The sequence below is a fragment of the Penicillium mononematosum genome (assembly GCF_028829835.1).
Source record: "Penicillium mononematosum strain IBT 11891 chromosome Unknown utg000001l:1.0-4488741.0:1.0-4491989.0, whole genome shotgun sequence".
NCBI classification, from domain to species: Eukaryota; Fungi; Ascomycota; class Eurotiomycetes; order Eurotiales; family Aspergillaceae; genus Penicillium; species Penicillium mononematosum.
The window spans coordinates 4,458,116-4,481,569 of NW_026643271.1; the positions used below are offsets into that span (position 1 = coordinate 4,458,116).

At 45.9% G+C, this 23,454-nt stretch overlaps 8 protein-coding genes across 8 annotated transcripts; 4 read left to right on the forward strand and 4 right to left on the reverse strand.

Annotated features, from left to right (window-relative positions):
- Positions 1 to 72: 72 nt before the first annotated feature.
- Positions 73 to 1,062, forward strand: N7519_001706 (polyamine acetyltransferase; the record flags this gene model as incomplete). The annotated part of the gene is made up of 3 exons (XM_057288484.1): positions 73 to 465; positions 523 to 975; positions 1,027 to 1,062. The coding sequence occupies 3 exons, from the start codon at positions 73 to 75 to the stop codon at positions 1,060 to 1,062; spliced, it is 882 nt and encodes a 293-aa protein (XP_057154567.1).
- A 791-nt stretch (positions 1,063 to 1,853) lies between these two features.
- On the forward strand, positions 1,854 to 4,107 carry arg2 (acetyl-CoA:L-glutamate N-acetyltransferase; the record flags this gene model as incomplete). The annotated part of the gene is made up of 3 exons (XM_057288485.1): positions 1,854 to 1,907; positions 1,964 to 2,110; positions 2,173 to 4,107. 3 exons carry the CDS (start codon positions 1,854 to 1,856, stop codon positions 4,105 to 4,107), a joined length of 2,136 nt encoding a protein of 711 aa, XP_057154568.1.
- Positions 4,108 to 4,263: 156 nt separating this feature from the next.
- Positions 4,264 to 4,714, reverse strand: N7519_001708 (Acyl transferase/acyl hydrolase/lysophospholipase; the record flags this gene model as incomplete). Its single annotated transcript, XM_057288486.1, has 2 exons — positions 4,264 to 4,435; positions 4,464 to 4,714. 2 exons carry the CDS (start codon positions 4,712 to 4,714, stop codon positions 4,264 to 4,266), a joined length of 423 nt encoding a protein of 140 aa, XP_057154569.1.
- Positions 4,715 to 4,841: 127 nt separating this feature from the next.
- On the reverse strand, positions 4,842 to 6,695 carry N7519_001709 (class I SAM-dependent methyltransferase; the record flags this gene model as incomplete). The annotated part of the gene is given in 4 exon segments (XM_057288487.1): positions 4,842 to 5,595; positions 5,637 to 5,927; positions 5,948 to 6,556; positions 6,568 to 6,695. The coding sequence occupies 4 exon segments, from the start codon at positions 6,693 to 6,695 to the stop codon at positions 4,842 to 4,844; spliced, it is 1,782 nt and encodes a 593-aa protein (XP_057154570.1).
- N7519_001710 (Acyl transferase/acyl hydrolase/lysophospholipase) lies at positions 6,688 to 8,001 on the reverse strand (the record flags this gene model as incomplete). The annotated part of the gene is made up of 2 exons (XM_057288488.1): positions 6,688 to 7,248; positions 7,696 to 8,001. 2 exons carry the CDS (start codon positions 7,999 to 8,001, stop codon positions 6,688 to 6,690), a joined length of 867 nt encoding a protein of 288 aa, XP_057154571.1.
- Positions 8,002 to 8,383: 382 nt separating this feature from the next.
- On the reverse strand, positions 8,384 to 9,345 carry N7519_001711 (beta-ketoacyl [acyl carrier protein] synthase domain-containing protein; the record flags this gene model as incomplete). Its single annotated transcript, XM_057288489.1, has 5 exons — positions 8,384 to 8,553; positions 8,604 to 8,613; positions 8,666 to 8,731; positions 8,787 to 8,947; positions 9,024 to 9,345. 5 exons carry the CDS (start codon positions 9,343 to 9,345, stop codon positions 8,384 to 8,386), a joined length of 729 nt encoding a protein of 242 aa, XP_057154572.1.
- Positions 9,346 to 11,939: 2,594 nt separating this feature from the next.
- Positions 11,940 to 13,474, forward strand: N7519_001712 (uncharacterized protein; the record flags this gene model as incomplete). The annotated part of the gene is made up of 2 exons (XM_057288490.1): positions 11,940 to 12,975; positions 13,032 to 13,474. 2 exons carry the CDS (start codon positions 11,940 to 11,942, stop codon positions 13,472 to 13,474), a joined length of 1,479 nt encoding a protein of 492 aa, XP_057154573.1.
- A 7,821-nt stretch (positions 13,475 to 21,295) lies between these two features.
- Positions 21,296 to 22,276, forward strand: N7519_001713 (cytochrome P450; the record flags this gene model as incomplete). The annotated part of the gene is made up of 1 exon (XM_057288491.1): positions 21,296 to 22,276. The coding sequence occupies one exon, from the start codon at positions 21,296 to 21,298 to the stop codon at positions 22,274 to 22,276; it is 981 nt and encodes a 326-aa protein (XP_057154574.1).
- Positions 22,277 to 23,454: the final 1,178 nt, after the last annotated feature.

Consider the following 23,454-nt stretch of genomic DNA (forward strand, 5'->3'; position numbering starts at 1 on the left):
CCTTAGAAATTGGAAATTTCGGTCCCAACCGCTCCGACCTCGATACCCTAGTCCATTCCTCAATCCCTCACTATGTCCGATCAAAGTGAATACCTCTCCGAGTCCATGTCGGGCCAGGATAACGGGCTGAGGCCGCTGTCCAATGCGGACGACTTGTCTCTCGGAAACCCTAACAACAGCGATTTGGCTCGTATTATGAGCCGTGCTGGCATCCAGCTAGCCAATGGGTTCCCGATCGATGATGAGGACGACGACGAGGACGAGGTGGACGAGGACTATGCTGCGGTTGATCAGGATGACGACGCAAACGATTTCCCATACTGGTTTCGTCGCCCGCCCTCCCACAACCGCACAAAGCTGGATGAGCTGCACCCTTTCGTCCAATTGCTCTCCGTATCGAATGTGGAAGATTGTGTGAAAGTAGAGGAAGCTTTCCCCGAGCAGGAGCGTTGCTCTCACGATAAGGTATGGCCGGATTCTGTTAAAGATGCGGAGGTGGAGACTTCATTAACGCTTTTATAGTTCGTTTACCGTCTCACCAGATGCCCCGAGCTCAGTCTGGGACTCTTCACTCTTCCTTTGCTCGCAGAAGGAGAAACAAAACCCCGCCCGACGCTCGTTGGACACATCATCGCTACCCGCACCTCAGAGCCTCTCGTGACGGACCGGTCGATGCGACTTCCGGCCAACTGGAGAAACGAACGTTGGTCTGTCGAGGACGGGCAGGCCGTTGGTCACGAAGAAGGTGGCAGCACTATTGCCATTCATTCGCTTGCCGTTGACCCAGCGCACCAGGGCAAGCAGGTCGGAAGCACATTGATGAAGTCATATATCCACCGTATTAGAGAGGCCCAGATTGCTGACCGCATCGCGATCATTGTACACGATCACCTGATTCCCTTCTACGAGTCATTTGGCTTCGAGTCTCATGGCCCTAGTAAGTGCCAGTTCGGTGGTGGTGGTTGGGTTGATATGGTATGTTCTCTTTTTGGACCAATTACCTAGGTATATGCTGACCCCAACTAGATCCTGGAATTTGGCCCCGAGCCTCTTGAGGAGTGAGAACATTGAAGTTGTATGGTTTTTTGTTTTTTGTTTTTTGTTTCTTTTTTTTCCTTCTTGCATCTTTTCGGCTTGAAGCATGTTAAACCACTGACGGTTTTAACATGCTTATTACGCACAACTTTTTGTCTCATCTCAAGGGGTTATCCTAGACGGGCTTTCAAGAGAAAAGGAATGGAGTTTCTTCGGGTGGGATTACTTTTATAAATCTGGGCAGAAACGGCTTGGGATTCCCGAATCGGTCACAAAAAGGCTTGTGTACCATAGTTGACGACAATGCAATGTATATGAGCATGACATGAGAATATCAATATATAAAATACGCCATATCACTTTGCATCTTATGCTTGAGGAGACTTAAAAAGGGATAGGGCTGTATATCTCAGTCTTGCTATTTGTAACCACATGTAGGTGATTATTATATATTTATCAATGGAAGTACCCGTGGATTTTCCTATATCTTGGCCCTACTGTGACACACCGCGTGCAGTTGATCCATCAATATCCCTATACGGGGTATTGCAGAAGAGAGATGTGGAATGTACACATATGTAGTACCTACATGTGTATGTAGGTTAGTCGTCAGGTTAAATGCCTCTTATCAATCTCGGTATCCACAGGCGGTGAGCTATAACCGAGGATCCATGGATGCGTCATATTATTTTTCTTTTTTCCATACCTTGGAATCTTCCCTCCTATATATGTTATTTGATTCGTGAGATTGCTTCGAGGCTCTTGCATTGGCGTCAACTGCTGGGGGGAGCAATTGATCTCTAGGCAAACACTCAACCATGACCTCCCGAACGTTAAACTGGTCTCGGACGGCCAAATCCTCACTGATCACGGTAATTAAGCCCATTATACGCCAAAGCTGAGCATTCGTTGACTAGAATTTCTGAAGCAACATCTCATTCGTCCTAATGACCCCATTGCAGTGCGCCCGACACAGGTGCTGAATGTCCGAGCCCAGCAAGTCGCCGAGTTCTCGGGCAGCAGCGAAAGCCAAGATCGGCTCGGCCACCGCGCAAAGGAGAAATTGCTTGATCGGGTAGGTGGCAGATCACTTTCTTCTTCTTCCTTTCTATGCTAACGGTTCCATGTTTGGCTTAGGAATTCTTTCTCAGCCTCCTAAGCTCCGCATCGACTAAGCGTGAAGCCAAGTCGTACCTTGCTCGGCTGAAGGCCAGCCCCGCTAAATCGGGCCAAGAACCCACCGAGTCCCCGAAGGAGTCCATATCAGCCTCTCTGCCCTCCGGTGTCAATCTCGGCTCGTTCTACGGTGCTTCCAGGGCAGTGTACGACAGTCCTGTCTTCCGGCAAGATACAACCCCCACTCCGCGCGCGCAGGATATACCCGAAAGGCTGCACTTGGCCCTGATCAAAATCACCACGCCACAATTGCTCGATAACTCTGTAATTAATGGAGTGGCCAAGACTCTGTCACAGCTCGTCCGCCTGGGTATGGCATGCTGCGTTGTTGTCGATCCCGGCAAGATGGACGGTCATGCCGGGCGACAAATAGCTATTGAGCAGGCAAATCGGATATCGGCGGCAGTGGATGAGCAGCCCGACTCACGGTCCTTTCGACTAGACTCGGCGTTATCTATATCCGAGCGGGGGTTTGGTCTACCCACGGTCCTGTCGCGAAAAGTGCTCTTGAGCGCCCTTCGGGACGGTCATGTGGTACTGGTTCCGCCCATTGCCTATACGGAAGAAAACCCACGAGCTGTCACGGTTTCAGCCAACGACGCTGCTCTTGCACTAACAAAAGAATTCGCGGGATTGTCCTTCAATCCAGACCCGGATGAAGACCCAGCAGTCACTGCCGAGAGAATCAGAACTCTGCAGAGGGAGATCTCACTGGACCGTGTCATTGTTCTCGATGCCCTTGGAGGCATCCCAGCTTTCAAGGGCCCTCAATCATCGCACGTTTTCATCAACATGGAGCAAGAATTTGATCAAATTAAAGATGAGCTTTCCCAGGCACGAAACTCTGTTTCTGGAAACAATGATTCTTCAAAACAGGGAACTTCCGAAGCCACTTACTCAACCTTGGAAAGCAACCCGTTCTCAAAGTTTGTCAATCGTGAGCTTGTATCGCCCGAGCAACCTACGGCACCTCCACCACCGGGTGCCGAGGTGATGGAGGAGGTGCTAGACGGCCACTTGGAGAATCTCCGATTAGCCCAACAAGCCTTAGCCATGCTGCCATCAGCCTCTTCGGGCATCATCACCTCCCCGCAAGAAGTTTCTTACTCAGCCCGTTCACCACAACAGGCTGCCTCAGACCTGTCAGCTGTTGGAACCCGTCGACAGCGCAACCCACTGATCCACCACCTCCTCACCGACAAGCCTCTACTATCATCCTCTCTACCCCCAGGCCGACGCGGTGCTCTCAACGGTAGCGGGTCAAACCCATTCAACCCCGTTACCTCCCACACGACATTCGTCAAACGTGGAATGCCTCTCACAATCCTCCCAAACCCATACACAAAACCCTGGACAGCCCAGATGCAACCACGACTGGGACTTAATGACCCTACCATCGATCTCCCCCGCCTAGTCACACTAATCGAAGACTCCTTTGACCGCAAGCTCGACATCCAAAACTACCTTGACCGAGTGAACAGCCGTATCGCCGGTGTCATTGTTGCCGGTGAGTACGAAGGCGGCGCCATCCTGACCTGGGAGACGCCGCCAGGCGTACCAGACGATGGGAGCGAAGCCAGCGCCGCCCGCATGGTGCCATATCTGGATAAATTCGCCGTTCTCAAGCGCAGCCAAGGCGCCGGCGGTGTCGCAGACGTTGTATTCAACGCGATGGTGCGCACGTGTTTCCCCAATGGAGTCTGCTGGCGTAGTCGCATGGACAACCCGGTTAATAAATGGTACTTTGAGCGGTCTTCAGGTACCTGGAAGCTGGCTGATAGTAACTGGGCTATGTTTTGGACGACGCCCGGGCTGGTGGAGGATACTCAGCGCTTCCAGGATTATGAAGCTGTTTGTCGGTCTATTCAGCCTAGTTGGGCTGATAAGAAAATGTAATTGACTGAGGTGTGTATATATATAGAAAGGAAAATCGGTGTTGAGTAGCACTAACGATTCTCAGCGTCTTCTGGTGCTGCTCGAAATATTTATCACGAGAAAGAACAATCCTATACTCTTGTAGAGAGAGACATCCGCGAAATAAAACCGTCACTCTTAACCCCTGGCTTTGAGCACCCGCTCCCCCAGATCGACCATTGACTGACTGCCCACAATATCCAAGACCCCCACTTCCATGCCTACCTCCTTTGACAGCCAATCGCGAACCTCATTAGCTACAAGGGAGTTTACCCTATAATGCGAAGGGGCCATCCCGCTATCAACCTCACTGGGCAGATATGCTTAGCAAGTTGGACAGTTTCTCGATGACGCCTTCAATCACTATCTGGAGTCTCTTTTCCGGGGCCTCGTCCAGGGCCCCTTTGATCGACAACTTTGCAGAGTTGGGGTTGTTACTCTTGCGTCCCCCAGAGCCACCAAGGCGCCAGAGATGGGTGAATAGGGGATAAGATAACAAGGCAGGCTCTGGTAAGTTGTCTACACTGTCTGTTGTCAAAGACAATACCTGATTCGGCGAATCACCTATATGTGTGCTCTCGGGAGTCATCGTGGAAAAGCGATTGGCCATGAAACGATCCAGGGGTTTGTGTGAAACCAAGTGGTTGGTTTGGAGGGCCCGATCACCGAAGCCCTATACTCGGCATTGCGACTGTTCGTTTTGGCACTGGACTTGATTATTGTTTCAAATTCATGTTGATATATTCTCGTGATACGTTGAATGGTTTCCTGGGATTGTGTCCATGGCCTATCTCCAATGTGACGAGATTCTGTTGACGGAAGTCCTGCTCCCACCGCACAGCCCGGATGAGACCTGTGATAAGAGCAGCATTCGGATCTGATTGATCATCCCCGTGGACCCAGAGCATTTCCTTACAGGAGTTGAAGAGATGTCGAAAGTTGGCCATTAGATCATTACTCATGTGAGAAAGGAGACCGCCCTGTATATCTATGATGATACATATCTTTCCTCGCAGTTCCGCATTATGTGCGACACCGAGAATATCGACAATGGTACATTCATTCCCAGGCGGGGCCAGACTGGTACTAAGCGCCTCAGCGATTCCATTGACTTGGGAGGATGATTGAGGTGGTTTCACGAGGATCGGTGGCGCTTGTATCCCCGAAGACTGGTCAGCATCGTCACCTGGGCCAGCAACACCAGCAATCATCAAAGTGCGCTCCGATCTCGTTGTAGTCGCGGAATCACCAATTGAAAGTTCCACTTTATAGAAGCCAGATGCTTTTAGTGTCTTGGACCACCAAGTTGCCGACTGCAGCGGACCAGCTTTGCGGGTTTCTTCCTTGCTGGGCCACCAGCCCCGGTGCAGACCGAGGACGAGCGGGAGGAGGACATCCATTTTGCAAATTTCGACCAGGACAAGCTTTCCCGACTTCGTCAGCAATGACTTGAGGTTCTGCAAGGCATAACTGGCATCTGGAGCTGCATGAACTACATCCACAGCTAAAACGAGGTCAAATGAATTCGCCTCCAAATTTTGCTCTGAAAGTCCTGTGTGATATCGAATTTGCGGTAGTCAATTGAGTCTGCCCATTGAGCCAGAGTCTTTTGCGCCTTGGCAAAGAACGTTGTCGATATGTCCGTGTAAGTGTACATGCTACCTGCCAGACCTGGAAGAAAGGCCTTGGTACTGGCACCATCACCGGATCCAACCTCCAGAACCTTCAGCCCTCCTGTTTGATGTCCGCAAATATCGCCGTATGCGCGGAGCAGCTCCTGTACCGCCGGGACGACTGGTTTTCTGCATAGAAGCGATCCAACAAGCCATCCTGGGATAAAAGGTGGAAAAGATCGACCTCGCCATTTATGATCGAGTCAAGGGGGCTTGCAACACATGACATCAGTTCACCTTCCACGGAGGTAGAAGCACCATCTTGAATCAATTTGTCTTGCTTTTTTAAAGAGCCTGAATCCATCGGCAGACGCCGGCGCGTCTCCTGAAGCCAGAAAAGGTACCTTTCAATGTGAGGTGGCGGAGGGGAGCGAAGTTCTTGGATACTGGATAGAGCCCTGTGGACAAGAATTGCGACCACTTTATTAAGAGAATTAGATAAATCCTTTGCGTTCTGCTCACGGTTGCGGGCTCCCTTGTCGCAAGCCTGGCGGAGATAGTCTGTCGTCCCTTGTGGTTCCATCATACTAACATCTGATTTCCACATGAAAGTCCATGGTTGCTGGTAGTGGCGGGCTTTGGGTGCGGGCCGTTCTAGAAGAACTGTTTGATATTGCCAAATGCGGAATTCTGGCATTGTAGCACCGGCACTCCATCCTGTCATGTCGTGGTGGATGGAATTATGTGAGATTTCCTTGCACACGACATGGCAATTGATCTCTGCTTCAGGCTCATTGACATTGTTGCCAACCAGAGTTCTTTGATTGACCGTGGCAGCATGATCTCAGCAAAAGTTCCCTGGTCAATCAGGTCACCAATCGCCACAATGAACAGTTGTGTACAAGCATCCATGGTTACTGGATGAATGATATGCGGCTCCATTGTCTCGTCAGGCATGCTGGCGCGGATTTGGAATACGAACAATGCCCAACGCCTGGCCTGTTCCATTACCTCGGGAGGCACTAGTAAGGCCTCGCATGGTTGGGCCGAACACCATGCCCAGGGAGTCCAGATACATCCTCATTATATCGATGTCAACGGGAACAGTGCATTCTTGACTGGCTCTACTTTTGAGAGTCTCGAAACTTTGCCTGATGGCGACGGATGGAGCATCCGTGACAATGGGATTGTTATTATTGCCATATTCCACTGCAATCAAACCAGTACAATACTCCGTCCAGCCATCTAAACTCTTTTGGTATGAAAAGATTTTGAATTCGAACCAGATAGACGATGTGCTGTAACTTGACTCCGGTTTGCGCCGGAAGACCATCATGGTCTCCAGGGCTTCTGTCGTGTCTTGGATTTGCAAGACAGTCTCGAAAGCAACATCTCGCAGCCGGAACCCATTGGCAGTGGAACTTGAATCGACCAGCGCCTTGACTGCTTGGATCGCCATGACTAGATAGGCGGCACCTGTATAGATCAATTGGCCTGTGATCACATGGTCCTTGACCCATGGTGTTTCATGGACTCGAAGGAAGTTACTCCACCGTGGCTCTTCTACATTCCAGTGTCGAACTGGCCCGAGCAGATCATATCGAGGCTTCTGGCGACAGAGCAGGTTTTTGCTCAGTCGGCCAAGTAGATTATTCTTGAGGCTGCATGCTATCAGGGAGATGGAGGAGGAAGAAACTCTTGCTATGCAAACTAGCAAAGCAGGGCGTTTATAAAGGCCTGCACTAACAAAGGACAAGCAAACTGAAAGAGCTCAGTCTGCATGACATAAAGAATCATCCTATCTTTGGGGGGGGGGATTCTCCAACAATTATATTCGCGGGTGCGATTGAAGTGTACGGAGGAGTATCGACCACATTCTTCTGTTGGAGCATCGATTGGCTAGAGAGCTATCTACTGGATAGCCTTCACAGAATAGCTTGCCGGCAAGGTTGAGTACCTGGGCCATGGCTGAAGTGTTGCGTTGGAGTGCCCAGGAATATGAAACTCGGCCCGCAGCGATGGGGTTTGCTTCGACAATCTCCTTAGTTGCAGTTTGCATCGCGGGGTGAGGGCCCAGTTCGACCTTATTCATAATGGCGTTATGGTCTCCACCCACCGCTGTGGTTGTTCGTTTCCCTTTAGACACAACAGTGTCAATCAGATGCTCGACGGCGGAGACAAACTGTACAGGTGATGTCATATTGCGGACCCAGTAGTCGGCATCCGCAAGAGAGGAAGCGCTGATAGGTTTCCCCGTGACCATAGGCCCAGAATTGGGCCATATTTAATTTCCCATAGATAGCTTGCCCATCAGTTGCCGATATTCGACGGCCACTTGCCTCACGTGCGCAGAATGATATGCAACCTGGACCTTTAACTGGCGTGCGAATACACTTTCGCCCGCAAGACGCAAGGAGAGGAGGTCCACCATATTTGTATCGCCTGCAACAGTGAGGTTAGTTGGGCTGTTGAAGCATGCAATGGACAATGTCCCGTTTAACTCCCGATGGACTGCCTCTAGATGAGCCCAGAGTGCTTCCTCTCTCATACCGACGGCAAGCATATGCCCCCAGAATTGACGAGGGTAGATGCAACAATGCCACGGAAGTAAGCAACCTTCCAGGCAGATTCACGGCTTAACCATCCTACACAGTAGGCCGCGGCATTTCCCCCCGAAGAACGACCAACCACTTTGTGTGTGGGTGAAAATTCTTCTGGCATAGAAGGTCAATCAGACTAGTCTGAATCACTGTCGAGACGTCTTGGCTGAGATCGGGTTGGTCGACACTAGGTTCGGCATCCCGTAGAAGTTGCTCTGATGGGTTGTTAGTGATTGGACAGCCTCGAAGCCTCAGATATACTTACCCTTGCGAGACTGCAGAATGATATGAATTCTCCATTATGGCTTGTGCATTCGTTCCACTAACACCGAATGAGCTGACAAAGGCCCGTCGTAAGCCCGGACCCGGCCGTGGCATAACTACCTGAGGGAACTGCCTTTTCATCAGCTATAATTCCAAATGCAGACATTGTAATGGAACTCCTCACCTGAAAATGCCGTTTCTCGGCCGGAATCTTTGGATTCACTCCCTCAAATTTCACATTCGGTGGGATTATACCTCGCTCGAGAACAAAGACTGTCTTGATCAGACCAGCCAGACCAGACGCTCCTTCCAAATGGCCGATGACCGATTTAACGGCTCCCACAACTAACGGTGGAAGATTCAATTTTTTCCGTGGCTTTCAAACAGCGCCCATCGCGCGAGCTTCGATGGGATCACCAACCGGCGTCCCCGTACCACGAGCCTCGACATACGTACGCAGTTTCCTCCAGTTTCAGCCCTGACTGGGCGTAGACGCTCCGTATAAGCTGCTCTTGGCGTTTGTAACCAGGGACCGGCATGCCAGGGGTGTGGCCGTTCTGGTTTGACCCTGTTCCTCGGACCACTGCCCGCATAGTGTCCGCGTCTCGAATGGCATCTGAAACGGACTTGAGAATGAGTGTCCCAACTCCTTCCCTGCGAGCGTATCCATTGGCACGATGGTCAAAGCTACGACAGATACTGTCCGGGCTCAGAAATCCCACGTGGCTCATGCGGTACATCATGTCGGGGTCATCAAGCAGGTTCAGGCTTGACTGTATGAAATACCAAATTGGGCGGGATCTGCACCCACTTTGATATTGTAGCATCATCATCGCAGTCTTTACCTCCAGCCGTGAAACGTATCTATGCACCTCGTTAGGTTTGTACGAGGACACTGTACGCATCAAAATTACAATTTTTGCGTGGAGTAACGACAGTTTGAATTTTTCGACGTGCTTTTGGGAAAAGAGAATTGTAGTTATTCGTCATATAGACCTCCCCACGAAAAATTCGTCGTCAAATAAGCTTTCATCCTGCTGTCACCCCCGCCATTCCTTCCACCTTTATTTCTGCATCTAACTTCACCAATATCCCCAGAGACTGGTAAATGCCCTTATCACTAGACGGTGGGAACAACTTGCTGTTATTTGTGGTATCCTCTGCGCCCTCTTCTTCCTGATGGCATTGGCAATATCGGGCAATATCCCACCCACCGCACCATGGTGGGATGTTAAGCGTGTCCACGACCATTACTGGGCCCACATGAAGGTATCGAGGCCAGCAGCATATTTGTCATGGTCTCGGGGGCTCTTTACGTTGTCTATTCCGCAGTCCTCGCACGTCAAATTCTTAAAATTCCGAAATCGACCCCATAATTGCCGACCTTGCGAGTGCAGCAGCATCGTTCTGCGGTTTCATGATGCCCGCCATTGGGGTGGGCCCATTGACATTCTACGACTACGGCCCGGAGTTGACATAGCTGCTGAATGACATTTTCTGGATGGCTTCGCTTTTATCGTGGCCAATCTTCTTGGGTGCAGATGTGGACAGTTGCGTGGACGTTCTTCAGCGATAAGAGCCCAAACCCTGTACTTCGTAGAAGCATGGGTGTAGTTAACTCGGCCACTTCGATTGTCTTTGCTCTCGGAAATTGGAGTTCACATACAGCATACGGGCCCTATTGGCATGGAATGGTGGCCTTGTGTTTTGGCCTAGCCTGGTATTCTTTGGATTGCAAATCAATATTGACATCTGGTATATGTGGAAGAATCTTCAAGCCACATGTCGTCTTCTATAGGAAAGTCTTGCCCGCGACATCTGTTTCAGAAACATTGTTAGGGCAACCTGACACACAATTGCAGACAATGAAGACCGGCAACTGGTGTGAGTGCGGAGGCAATTACTGGCGTTGTGCAGGGCTAGAATAGTTTTGTCGGGATAATAGGGAAGAATTCAGTTAGAAAATGTACTGAGTGGTGACACGTTGACGAACAGAGTAATGTGCATTAAACTCCACTCTTTTTGTGAAAGGATAATCCTATCATTGCCATATATAAAGACAGGTATGGAGAATTGGACTAATAATGAAAGTATCTTTTCTCTATGGCGAAGTTAGTGAAAAGCGTTGAGATCGTGGTGACGTCCAATCATCTGTTTCTGCCTAGCCTGAACAATTTCAATTCGCCCAACTTCGCCAAGTAGTGCACCTATACTGTTATAGAATTGGAGAGCAGTAAGCGTAAATTGGGCTAGAAGATAATATTTTTCCAGCTCAAAAGTGAACCATCGAGCAGAGAGGCCTTTGAACATCAGAAGAGTACGGAATTTTGACCGGGCCGTGACAGTAACCCGATTTGCCGAATTGGTTCCCAAGGCCTTCTCACCAATCCCGATCTCGGGTTTCCTCTGCCCCGATTTGTTGCTCGGACAAGTTTCGGTAGAATTATGGAGAAGGTCTCCCGTCCGAGTACTTTGGCTCCACGAGGGATACACCTAGGCACATTCTTGGTGGACGTAGCCTTAGTTAAAAGAAATCCCAGAGACGCGTCGGGCGTGGTAGAATCAAAGTGAGGATAAGAATGCTTTCACATGGTACAATGCGTAGAAGTGACCTCATGTTGCAAGCGAATATATGTACGAAAAACACAAAAACTTATGGGAAGATGTGGGTCATAAACCCCGCCTGGAACACCCGGATTACCCCGATTACCCCAGTTTTCCTCGAAGATCGGGAAGCCTTGCAAGTTTGACTGGACTGGCCCGGGAAAACTTTGACAAAATATCGGCGACATTTCGTTTCGGGATTGTGCTTGGCGGCGGCCCGATCACATTTGCCGAAGTTTTGCTGCGAGTATGTCGGGTTGTGGTCCGATCCCTCTGCTATTTGTTTTTATCGTCTATATATCGGCAATAGCGCTTTAGTATAACATCTTGAGGATGTGCTAACTACAAATAGCGAAGTCTACCTCCATGTAGGTACCTAGGTAACCTTGGAAGTAAACCCCTGTGAAAACCTTGGAAGCCTCTGCTCCGTCCAAGTGCGCGAATAATGGAAGGGACCCCACATTATAGTCAAATTCGTCCTGGTATACACGTTGATTGGCCGAAAAGGGCACCAAGTGGCTCTATTAAGTGGAGACTCGGTACACGACCGTGGCCCAGTACCCCATGGAGATTTTACCCCGATCTGCGGGCCTCCAGGTTGTTCAATAAATTTCCTTCAGGTATAAAAAAAATCGTCTCCCCGCAAAGTTGTTCCGATTCCTTTGGATTTTAGTTTTCTTGTGTGTTTGTGATACTTTGGTTCTATTCTTTCTTACGAACTACCCTGCCGAGCATGGCAGGTCTTCAACTCAACATCGACTGGAAGTCGAATCGCCGGGCCATCGCCTACTGTCTGGTGGCTGCCATCGGTGCCCTTTGCTACGGTTACGATACGATCTACTATACTGGGATTCAGGGTATGCCATGGTTTGCCAAAGACTATGGAGAGAAAAACGCAGATGGCTCTTACTCGCTGGGAACATCCTTCCTGTCGCTGTCTGCGAGTATCATCTATGTGGGAGAGTTGGTCGGAGCCATTGCCGCTGCTCCCATCAATGACTTTTTCGGCCGGCGTGCCGTGTTCCTGTCCGCCTCTCTTTGTATTGTCGTCGGAGCCATTGTGCAAGTGTGCTCATTCGGATCTGATCCAGTCTTCTATGTCAGCCGTGTCTTGATTGGTCTGGGCGTCGGGCAGTTCACCGCCACTTGTCTGATGTACATTGGAGAGGTGGCACCCTCTGCCATCCGAGGTCCGGCTCTCATGTGCTTCCAGTTCATGCAGTCCATCTCGCAATTAGTTGGAGCCTGTGTCAACCAAGGCACGCAGAGTATTGCCAGTGCTCAATCCTACCGCATTCCCATGTGCCTGCTCGTTGTTCTTCCCGGTATCATGCTTCTGTGTCTTCCTTTTACACCGGAAAGCCCGGTTTGGTACATGTACAAAGGCAAGCGTGAGCAAGCGATCAAGGCCCTCCGCAAGATCAACCGCAGCTCCCGCGACTACGACCCCTCCGCAGACATCCAAGCCATTGACGATCAAGTGCAAATGGAGCGTGAAATGGCCAAGGATGCTACCTGGCTCTCGCTCATCACGGATCCTATTGAGCGCCGCAAGCTCTTCTACGCCTGCGGCGCCATGTTCGTCCAGCAGATCAACGGTATCCAGTTCTGGTACACCTATGGCGTGGTGTTTGCGCAGTCGATCGGCGTCGCGGATCCTTTTACTATTAACACCATCATCTACGTCCTGCAAATCATTACCGTTGGCGTAGCAGTCGTCCTGGGAAACAAGATCAAGCGCCGCACCAACCTCCTTCTCTGCTCAACGGGTATCTTTGTCTCCCTCATCGCTGTCGGCGGTCTCGGCACCACCCGATCTCCAGAGGGCACCTTCGGCGAGGTATCGGCATCGGCATCGTTGTCCTCGCCTATATTAATATTATTTTCTATAACTTCTCCATCGGTACCCTGTCGTACTCCATTGCGTCGGAAATGTCCGTCGGCCGCAACAGAAACAAGATCACCGCCTGCGCCATGGGCGTCTTCTTCCTCACAGTCTGGCTCATGGTCTTCACCAGCCCCTACATGTACTACACGGGTAATTTGGGTCCGATGATCGGCTTTGTCTATGGCGGAACAACCCTATTTTTGCTAGCGTATTCGTGGTTCTGTGTCGGTGAGACCGCGGGTCGCAGCAATGCGGAGATCGAGAGGCTCTTCCAGGACAAGGTTCCCGTTCGTCAGTGGGCGACCTATGTTATTCCTTCCGATGATGTGGCAGTTATGAAGAAGCAGGGCACCGAGGATGAGCAGATTGAGATGGCATGAGTTGTATAGTATAGATCTACTGTGTATGGACGTTCATGTTGCCTGTCCTTTTCTTCTGTATGAATATTATTATTTCATACTATGATTTTTTTCCAATTTTGTAAATTTTCTTTCCTAGATCGGCCTTTATGAATATTAAAAAAACTAACATTTGTCATTTCTGATTTATACACCAAAATTGGGGGGGGAGGGGGTTCGGGATCACGTGACCTCTTGACTGATGCTGCACACATTAGCTAGTTCTCCATGTAGATAGTTTCTCTCTTCTTCACGCATCTATCACATTTTCCAGAGTGTCCTACCTTTCATAGTAACATCTCTCTCAAAGATATAGCCTAATAATAGCGTTTTCTTGATAGTCTAGCAAGGTATCAATAGATCGGTAAGATCTTTGATGAAACAAAGGGGAAAAACGAGGGCCTTATAACCTGTTGAGGGCTACGATACTGGAGATGCGCTAGTGAATACTAGCGTAGGAAAAATTGGGCAAGAGAGGTATGATATTAATCTATGGAAAGCAGGCTGTATATGAAGCCTGTACTAACAGAGAAATGGCAAACTAGCAAAGAGCTCAGTCTGCACAAAGAGACAAAGACATCCTATACATGTCAACATCTGTTAAGAAAAAGGACACCCGGGGCCATAGACATGGCACGAAAGTTTAAGTTGCAGGACTATTCGGATAGCTCCAACCAATTCATATACTGTTATCATGTGTGATGCCTATTACAGAAAGTGAGTTTGATCACCACTACCTCCTTGTAGACAAGAGTGCGAAGGTGTATTCCAGCCAGAGGTCAGAAACATATTAGTATAAGAGGCTTCAACGCCTAGAATCGGGAGGGTTCAAAAATTTGGTATGGTGGGAATAGCATCAATATTACCCGGGAGGGAGGCTTCTATTTGAGAGCTTCATTTACAAACACTATAAGAGCGGTCCCAAAAGACAGTATATAATCAAGCATCTCAAGTAATCCCCAGGCTGTGGAAAAAACCCAGCCTCTTTCACCACTAGCCCATAACAAAAAACTTGATTCCTATTTAGGGCCTAGAGGGAGCCATATCCCAGTCTGACACAAGCACCAATATTAGTAATAATTAGTTTCCGACCTCTGGCCGGCATACACCCTCGCACAAGAGTGCCTCTGTGGTGTGACAGGGATATTAAGGTTCCACTAAAGGGTTCAAAACGGCCCCGGTTGTCCAGCTTTCCTCCGTAATAGCACTACACACGTCACACACCACAAAACTTCTATAAGTAGGTAACTATGGCCATAGTTTCTCTTTTGGTTCCTATTCTAATTCCAGCCTCCTCAGCCTTCCAGAGCAGTTCAATACAATACATTCAATATACATCAGAGATGTCTATATCATCTTTTGACACTCTTCTCTCTCTCTTCATTCCGCTTGCTTTATATTCCGTCGCGTTAGTCCTCTACCGTATATATTTGCACCCTTTGGGAAGGTTTCCTGGCTTGAAGCTCCATGCAGCTAGTGCTATTCCTTGTGCCTACTCCATGGTGAAAGGCCGCCTTCCATTCCAGAACAGACTCTTGCACGAAATATATGGGCCTGTTATACGCATCTCACCGAATGAGCTTAGCTTTAACAGTGCCCAAGCATGGGAGGATATCTACGGCTTCAAGCCAGCGGGCCATTCCAGGCTACCACGAGATCCCATTCATATTGGATCAGTGGATCCGCTTAAAGGCGTCTATCCCATGACCTTGCTAAACGGTGCCGAGCATGGCCGTCAACGCCGGGCGTGGTCCTATGGATTCTCCGACAGAGCATTACGAGAGAATGAGGAGCAGATCAAAGGTCATGGAATACAGATACAGGGTAAATCAGTATGAGAAACAATGTATGTATTCGGAGTGGACGAAGAGGGAAAAAGAGAGAGAGAGCGCAGGCAAACTATCTGGGTTCTATCATACATGTGATGCCTCAGGCATCCAACATCCCCCTCATAGAACCTGCATAGCATCCTCTATCAAAACCTCCAATTCCAGCATACATAGTAAAAACTCATCTTATCAGTGCATGTTTAGGTCATCCCAATTAGCCGAGTAAAGGCCTCGAATTGGTCTTTTCTTAGAGCTTTTGTAAACCCGTCTGTAGCATTTTTCTTCGTATCAACACGTAGGATCTCAACATGGCCCTATATAACTACGTCTTTAACGAAGAACTATCTTAATGTTAGCCACCGATTTGCTGATTTGCCTCCCTTCTTTAAAAGAAGAAGTTATAAGTTGATATTATCTATATGAATCTCTATCGGTCGATGTTCGGGTAGTATAAACGACTGTGCGACTTTGTTTAACCATATCGTATCTCGGCAGGGTTAATCTAGCGTACACTATTCAGCAACCGTTATCGAATTGGTAGTGATCGTCTATTTCTTAGTAGACCATATCACTAGTGATCTAGTAAGATACTAGATACTTCTCTCGGTAGATTTGCTATCATCCTAGTCTATATATGAGGCGTCTATATATATATAGAAGCGAAGTTTATCGGTACGTCCTAGTACGATCCCGATATCTAGACGTCGGTGTAGATACTTTACGATATATAGTATTACTTCGAAATCTACGAATATAGGCTTTGCTAGCCTATATTACAGTCTTATTATAGCAAAGCGGATATCTAGTCTAGTCTTAACGGCCAGCCAGTTCAATATCCCAATAATAGATTGGTACTGATCAAAAGCATTATCATCTAGTACATTTATAGTATTAGCTTATATTTCTCTCTATATAGCGGGCAGCGGTATATCTTTCCATCTAGACATATTGGCAGTACGAAGCACCTTCTATATATAGGCTATCTATATTATAGTGATTGTCCGATTCTCGTAGTCTCTATCGAGCGCGCAGTTCAGATACTACTTCGGCTTACTAAGATCCTTTATATTATAATATTGACGGAGCTTATCGACAACCTACTAAATGTCGTTATCTAACGGTACTACGATAATAAAATCATCCACGTATATTATTATAATCGTGATATTTATACCTTTGCCTTTCACGTAGATATAGGGGTCATCCTCGTACGGATAGAAGCCAATCTAACGAAGCTTACTATCTATTTCCTCGTTCTATAAGTATACTAAGTCTCTCAGTCCGAATAGAGCTTGATTCAGCGTGCATACCTATTAATTTTTATCACCCTCAGCATCGGAGTGTTTAAATCCGGTAGGCTATCTTATATAGACTGTCTTAGCATCCTCACGCGATATATTAAGATATATAGCTGTGAAATCAACCTATCTCCACTTTAGACCGTAGATTGCGATTAATATAAATACGATTTTGATTATACATTTAGTAACGATAGGGGCGTATATTTCTCCGTCGTCCTTATCCTAGAAATTACCGTATATAACCTAGCGAGCTTTAAACCCGTAGACTTTATCTCTAGTATTAGTTTTAACTATAAATCTCTATTAACCTAGTAGGATTTTAGCCTTTAGTGGCTTAAGAATTAGACTCTATATACCCTTTACTACGAGATTATCAAGCTATTTTTATATAGTATCTTCCTATTGAGGCTAGAAAGGGCTTTTCTACGCCTATTTATATATAGAAAGTAGATTAATATCCTTTATATAAAGTAGCTTACTATCGTAAAGAAATGGCTTATTAATATCGATAATGTCTATCGCTACTATTACACTAGCACTAGGTCCTATAGACCCCTATCCTCTACCTTCCGTTATATTATTACCGCCTAATTCCTTCGCTTTTGCTCTTTTAGTAGTTTGTTAAATATCGCGGTCTCGTTTCTCGTACTCGACGGCGAGATACTTTTACTATAGATTGTGATAGCGGTTAGGGGCGATTCCGATATTCGTATATCTCGAACGGCGAGATAGGGGTAGGGGAGCCGGCGTGGCTATATCTTAAGTGATAGTGTCCGGCGAGGATTTAATTGAGATAATCTTATATCTTAGTGATACCTTAGATCTCGCTATAACCGGTATGTTTTTACTATTTAATACTATCTCTATAGCTTATATGATCTTACGACTCGGTGATATACTAGCTTACTATATAGAGATAGTGCGCTATATCTTATTTTGTAGAGAAATAGTTTACTAAATTAGAGACGAGAAGGGGTATTAATAACCCACTCTCTATTACTCCGGAGAAGGTGTTATATCATCTAATCTAGCTATCTCTAAACTCTGATCGGAGATAGTCCTTTCCTTAATATCGCGAGCTTCTCTACAAACGTCATCTATACTCTTAGCAATACGAGAGACGTTTTCTATTAAGGCTCGAAGTCTCTTCCTAAAGTCAGCTCTCCTCTACTATATATTAGAGGTCTGCTACTTATTTTTATTAGGTACATTTGTAATATTAGCGATCCTTACTCCTATTATAAGAGGCTCCTCTTATATAGTAGGGAGACGAGTTTAAAAGAGCTTATACTATCGCTTCGGGGGCGGAGCAATAGTCTTTTACTATTACAGTTTTTTACACGGTATCTCTAGTATTATAGAGACGCTTCTATAAATAGTTAGAAGATAAATTATTAATAGTATAATAGGCAATTATATAGTCCTTTATATAGGCGTCTATACGGGTAGCGTTCTTATAATCTATTATTATATCTCCTTAGGTTTCGAGTCATTATAGTCAAGCGAGATTGGCATAAATCTAATAGCATTATCGTTATTATCATCTAGATCCTTAGGACTAGGTATAGGCTACACCGGTATCGGTCCTATACTATCTTTATCACTAGGCTAAGGAAAACTAACGTCTCGAGAAACTACCACCTTTCTCGCAGTAGGATCCTATACTTTAAAAACATATCCACTATCCCCTTTATAGCCTATAAGTATATCTTTCTAGGCTCTAGAGCAGCTTTCCTAGCCTATACACGCTTAGCCTTAGGAATATACACGTATATAGTGGATCCCTATAGTCTAAGATATTTTAGTAAAGGCTCTAGGTTTAGAATATCGAGTTCTTAACGCTAGTACGTTAGTAGAGAGATCTTAGTCTTCGGATTAACTAGTCTATTATAAATATAAATAGTAGTCTCTATCGCGTATAGCTATATTTCTTCCGGTATATCTATATCTAGAATTATCGTACGTTATATGTCGTTAATATATCTACCGAAACGCTCTACTATACCATTCGGCTCTATAGTGTATAGAGGTGTGATCTCGAAAGTCATTCCTCGCTTCTTACCCTATTTGATAAACTCTTTAAACTCTATACCGCCGTCTATTCTCTAGATACTAGGGTATCTACTAGTTAGCAGCTTTATCTTCTTATAAAAAGCAGCGAGCTTATAAAAAGTATCGCTCTTAGTCTTTAGTATAATTCCCTCGATTAGACGAGTAGCATTGTTAATAACTAGTAACTAGTAGTTCTCTCTATTTAGTCCTAAAGGCTTTATTAGCTATATATCGATATAGAATTTCTATACTACGTCTTACACTCTAGCTTATAGTTCTCGAGATATCTTTTACTTTAATTTGCCACGAAAATAGGCGTTATAGTCAAAATGCTCTATACTATACTATTCGTGTTTATCTAGCTGCTCTATATACTCTAATATAGTAGTAATACGAGCTTTTCCGGTATAACTAAGACGACGGTATACTTTATAAGCTATCACTTTATTAATAAGTCCGGTATCGTTATCGTCCGAGCTAGAATCAGAATCAATCTCGTTAGGATCATAATCAATCTCCTTCGGATTAATAAGGTATAGAACGCCGTCCGACGTGTCTATATAGCCGAGAATATCTCTAGTGCTATTAGTTAGGTATTTAGTGCGTATATCGTACGAGATATCTTACTCTTCTAAAAGCTTTACTATACTAATAAGCTTCCTATAACCTCTAGGGCTATAGTATCTAGTTATTATAAAAGTGCACGTTTTTCCACCTAGCCTAGGGAGAGTAGCTCTCACTATGATTTCTCTATAGCCTAGCGTAATTACCTTATTACCTAAGTAGTCCCTATACGTATATACCACGTCGGGGTGATCAATTTGATACGTATAGAAATCTTTAAGATCGTATATTATCGTTCTAGTAGATCTAGTGTCGAGTAACCAATCGTTCGTCCTATCGATAGAGCTAGAGCTTATAGCGGTAACGACCATATTATTCTAGCCTTTAGAGCGCTAAGCTTTTTAGATTTATTTCGAATAGGCCTATAGATTGCCTAACGGTTCCCACAAAGCTAGTAGGTTATCACTAAGATATACGTATCTCTTAGCGGGGTGCGGTCCGAAACTGTAGAAAGCGTATATCTCGCTATCGTCCTTCTATTTACCGTTACGTATTTCTCGCGTATAATTATAAATATCTTTGCCGTTAGTAGGCTGCTTACGAAGGCCTTTCTTCTTCTTCTTACCACTTATAGTATTGCTATTATTATCGATTGTATTAATATCTTTAGTAGGCTAGGTGTTATTATTATTATTACTATTATTATAACCACTTTAGCTACCTCGGTTTCCTCTATAACTACCTCTTCTACCTCCGCGGCCTCTGTCTACGGACTAAGCTATATTTATAATACCTTCTATATTAGCTATAGCTTATAGTGCTCTCTAGTATTCTTCTACTTTATTATAGCTTAGTTTCTTAGATATAAGACCTATAACTTCCTCCTTAATAAACTGTACTTTCTTGATTTCGAGTTCTAGGTTCTAAAGGACTTATAACAATACGTGGACTAGATAGGGTTCTGCTTTAAATCTAGTAAGAATATAGTATTACTTTTAGTACTCCTCGATATACTCGTTTACCGAGCTATAGTCCGATCGCTTTATCTTATCGAACTTACGTATCTCTAGAAAAGCTATCTAGATCCGATCGCTTCCTTATATTATCGTTATAAGTTCGTTATATAGGCTGTCTGCGTACTTCGGTATCTTTAACAAATTCCTAAGCTTATTCTAAAGTGTTATATCGATCTAATTATATATCTAACTAGCGATAAGACGAGACTAGTACTTCTATCTTTTATACGAAGGGTACGACTTTAAAGGACGAGGTATCTCGCTATTAAGTAACCATTCCAAAGCGTAGGGGGATTAGCTAGTAAGCTAAAGCCTACTTCTATCCGCTAGGGTCTATATCGTTATACTATAGCATCCTAACCTTCTATATCTTCGTTATCGCGATCTTAGGCAGACTATATCCTTAGTGAGACGGTTTCTTATCTTTATTATCACTATCGTCGTTATTAATATCGGTAAATCGGATCGGATTGTTTAATGATAGGATTGGATCATTTCGTGATTAAGAAGCATTCGTAGTTTGCCTCTATAAAGCGGGGTTTATAGGGTTTAACAGGTTAGCTATCGCATTGAGAGGGTGAGGGTTGGTATCCCCCTTATTATCCGTGTCGACGTTAGCTATGGTTGAATTGTAAAGCTAAACGGAGCTTTTGCCGGCGGGCCGAAGGATTCCTAGACTTGATTGGTCTGATCCGGGTCCGTGTAGAGTTTTCACGTATAAAAGTGGGGTTCCTATAGGGACGGGATCGACGACGAGATCCGGGTGAAAGCTTCAGAAAAACGAGTTGCTAGTGGTCCGAACTAGCAAGAGAGGCTCATAACCTCATGGAATACAGATATAGGGTAAATCAGTATGAGAAACAATGTATGTATTCGGAGTGGACGAAGAGGAGAAAGAGAGAGAGAGAGCGCAGGCAAACTATCTGGGTTCTATCATACATGTGATGCCTCAGGCATCCAACAAAAGGCCATTTGGTTAAGCTCATCAATCATCTACGACAGCGAGAAGGCGAAGAAGTAAACCTGTCTCGTTGGCTCAGCATGACGACGTTTGAAATTATTGGCGATCTTACCTTCGGAGAGCCGTTCGGCTGTTTAGGAAAAGAAAATGACGAATCATGGTACAAGTTGAACTACGCAACATTCAGAATGGCCGCCTTAGAGCAGGCTACCCGTCGCTTAGCTAAAGCTAACTCATGGGGGCAACGGTTCTTGATGGCATTAATCCCCTATTCATGGAGACAGCTACGATATGACCATTTGGCTTACAGTCGCGACAGGGTACTGCGACGTCTGGAAAATGAGGAGCCTAAACGAGCAGACTTCATCGGCTATACTCTTAAGCATCGAAACCAATTTAAGTTAAACGATGCTGAGATCATCGTGAACGGGGCCACTTTTATTGCAGCTGGAAGCGAGACCCTATCCAATCTTCTTTCTGGCCTAGTCGCACAGTTGCTTTACAACCCAGAAAAATACGAAAAGCTGCGCCACGAGATCCGTTCATCCTTCAGTAAGTCTGAGTGGATCAATCACGACCAAGCCATTAAACTCCCTTATTTGAACGCTTGCATAGAAGAGGCTCTTCGATTAAAACCTCCAGTTGGCGAGGGTCTTCTACGACGTGTACCTGAAGAGGGAGCCGTGATCGATGGACATTGGATCCCAGGAGGCACATCAGTCTCAGTTGACCCATGGGCCGCGTCACATAATGAAAGCAACTTCCGGGACTGTGATGACTTTGTCCCCGAGCGATGGTTAGCAGACAAAGAACAATACTTTGCAGGTGATAAGAGAAATGCCACGCAGCCTTTCTCGCTTGGGCCTCAAGGGTGTCTCGGAAAACAGCTGGCCTACATGGAGATGAGGCTAGTTATGTGCTATTTAATTTGGAACTTCGACATCCAGAGCACGGATGGAGCATGGCAATGGGACCCCGCTGGGCAGATGAAGAATCTCAGGATTTATGTCGTGTGGGAAAAGCCACCATTGAATGTGAGGCTGAAGTCAGTCACTGTATAAAGCCGCCATCATCACATACAGTTGCGTGGAATCACATACGCGGCCTTGATCGCCTGGTTCGGGTAGTCTTAGTCGGCTCATTCCGGCTGGCTGCAAAAGTTCGAAGGCCAAGTGGAATGGGGAGACTAGACCGCGGCTGCATCCTGGCCTCAAGGACGATGCGTACTTATCTCGGGATTTGGATTATTTACAGGGCCGCTTTGTTTCTTGTGTTTATAAGTGCTGGGGAATCTATCCCATGGGAGGCGGGTGAATCAGCCTCACCCGAGTTTACAATACTTTATGGTGAAGCCTACAGTACGTAGGATTCAGGAATGCAGAGAGGAGAGAGTTGTATTGGGAGAAGAGGGAGCAAACTCCCAACAACTATCTAGACTAACTAACGTATTCGGTAAGCGAGTGACGCAGCCCAAAACACATAGTAAATGCGATAAATTATAACATGCTATTTCAACAACCAACGCTTTTATTTAATTGCATTACTTGCCGATAGCAATTGATAAGCTTTTTTAGTACCATATATCAATTTTGAATAAATCGAGAACTTGCATTGTTACGGTATCGAAAAATACATCGCTGAAGTCCAGAATATATATAAATCTCAGTCACTAATTTATAAAATTTCCCTAAACTCTAACAAGTGGTTAGATATCATACAAAAAGCATTATACTACAAGGAAAAGCTCATATAGACAACCGTTGTTGTAATATCGAGTTGTAATTTATCGCATTTACTATGTGTTTTGGGCTGCGTCACTCGCTTACATGCGTCACTCGCTTACCGGATACGTTAGTTAACGTATTTCACAAGCGACCCGCCACCCCAACCCAACCTACTAATTTCAAATGCATTTATCTCGACCAAAACGCCATTAAATTAAATAAACTAAAAACATCATCTATCTGGACATGTCTCTCTTCTATGCCCTAGCTTCCTACATATTCTATATGCTCGTCTAGCCTAGGGGGGGCGGTCTTAAACCTTCCGACACCTACTTACGATAGTTGTTAATACGCGCTACTTAGGCCTTAAATAGCTCCGAATATAGCTTACGAACCTCCTAAACTAAAAGATCCCCTTTATAGACTATCGTCCTTATAGATCGAGTTCGCTTTTACTTTTTCTTCTCGTTTTTAGCGTATAAATCGCTCATTTCTTTCTCTAGTAATACGGCGGA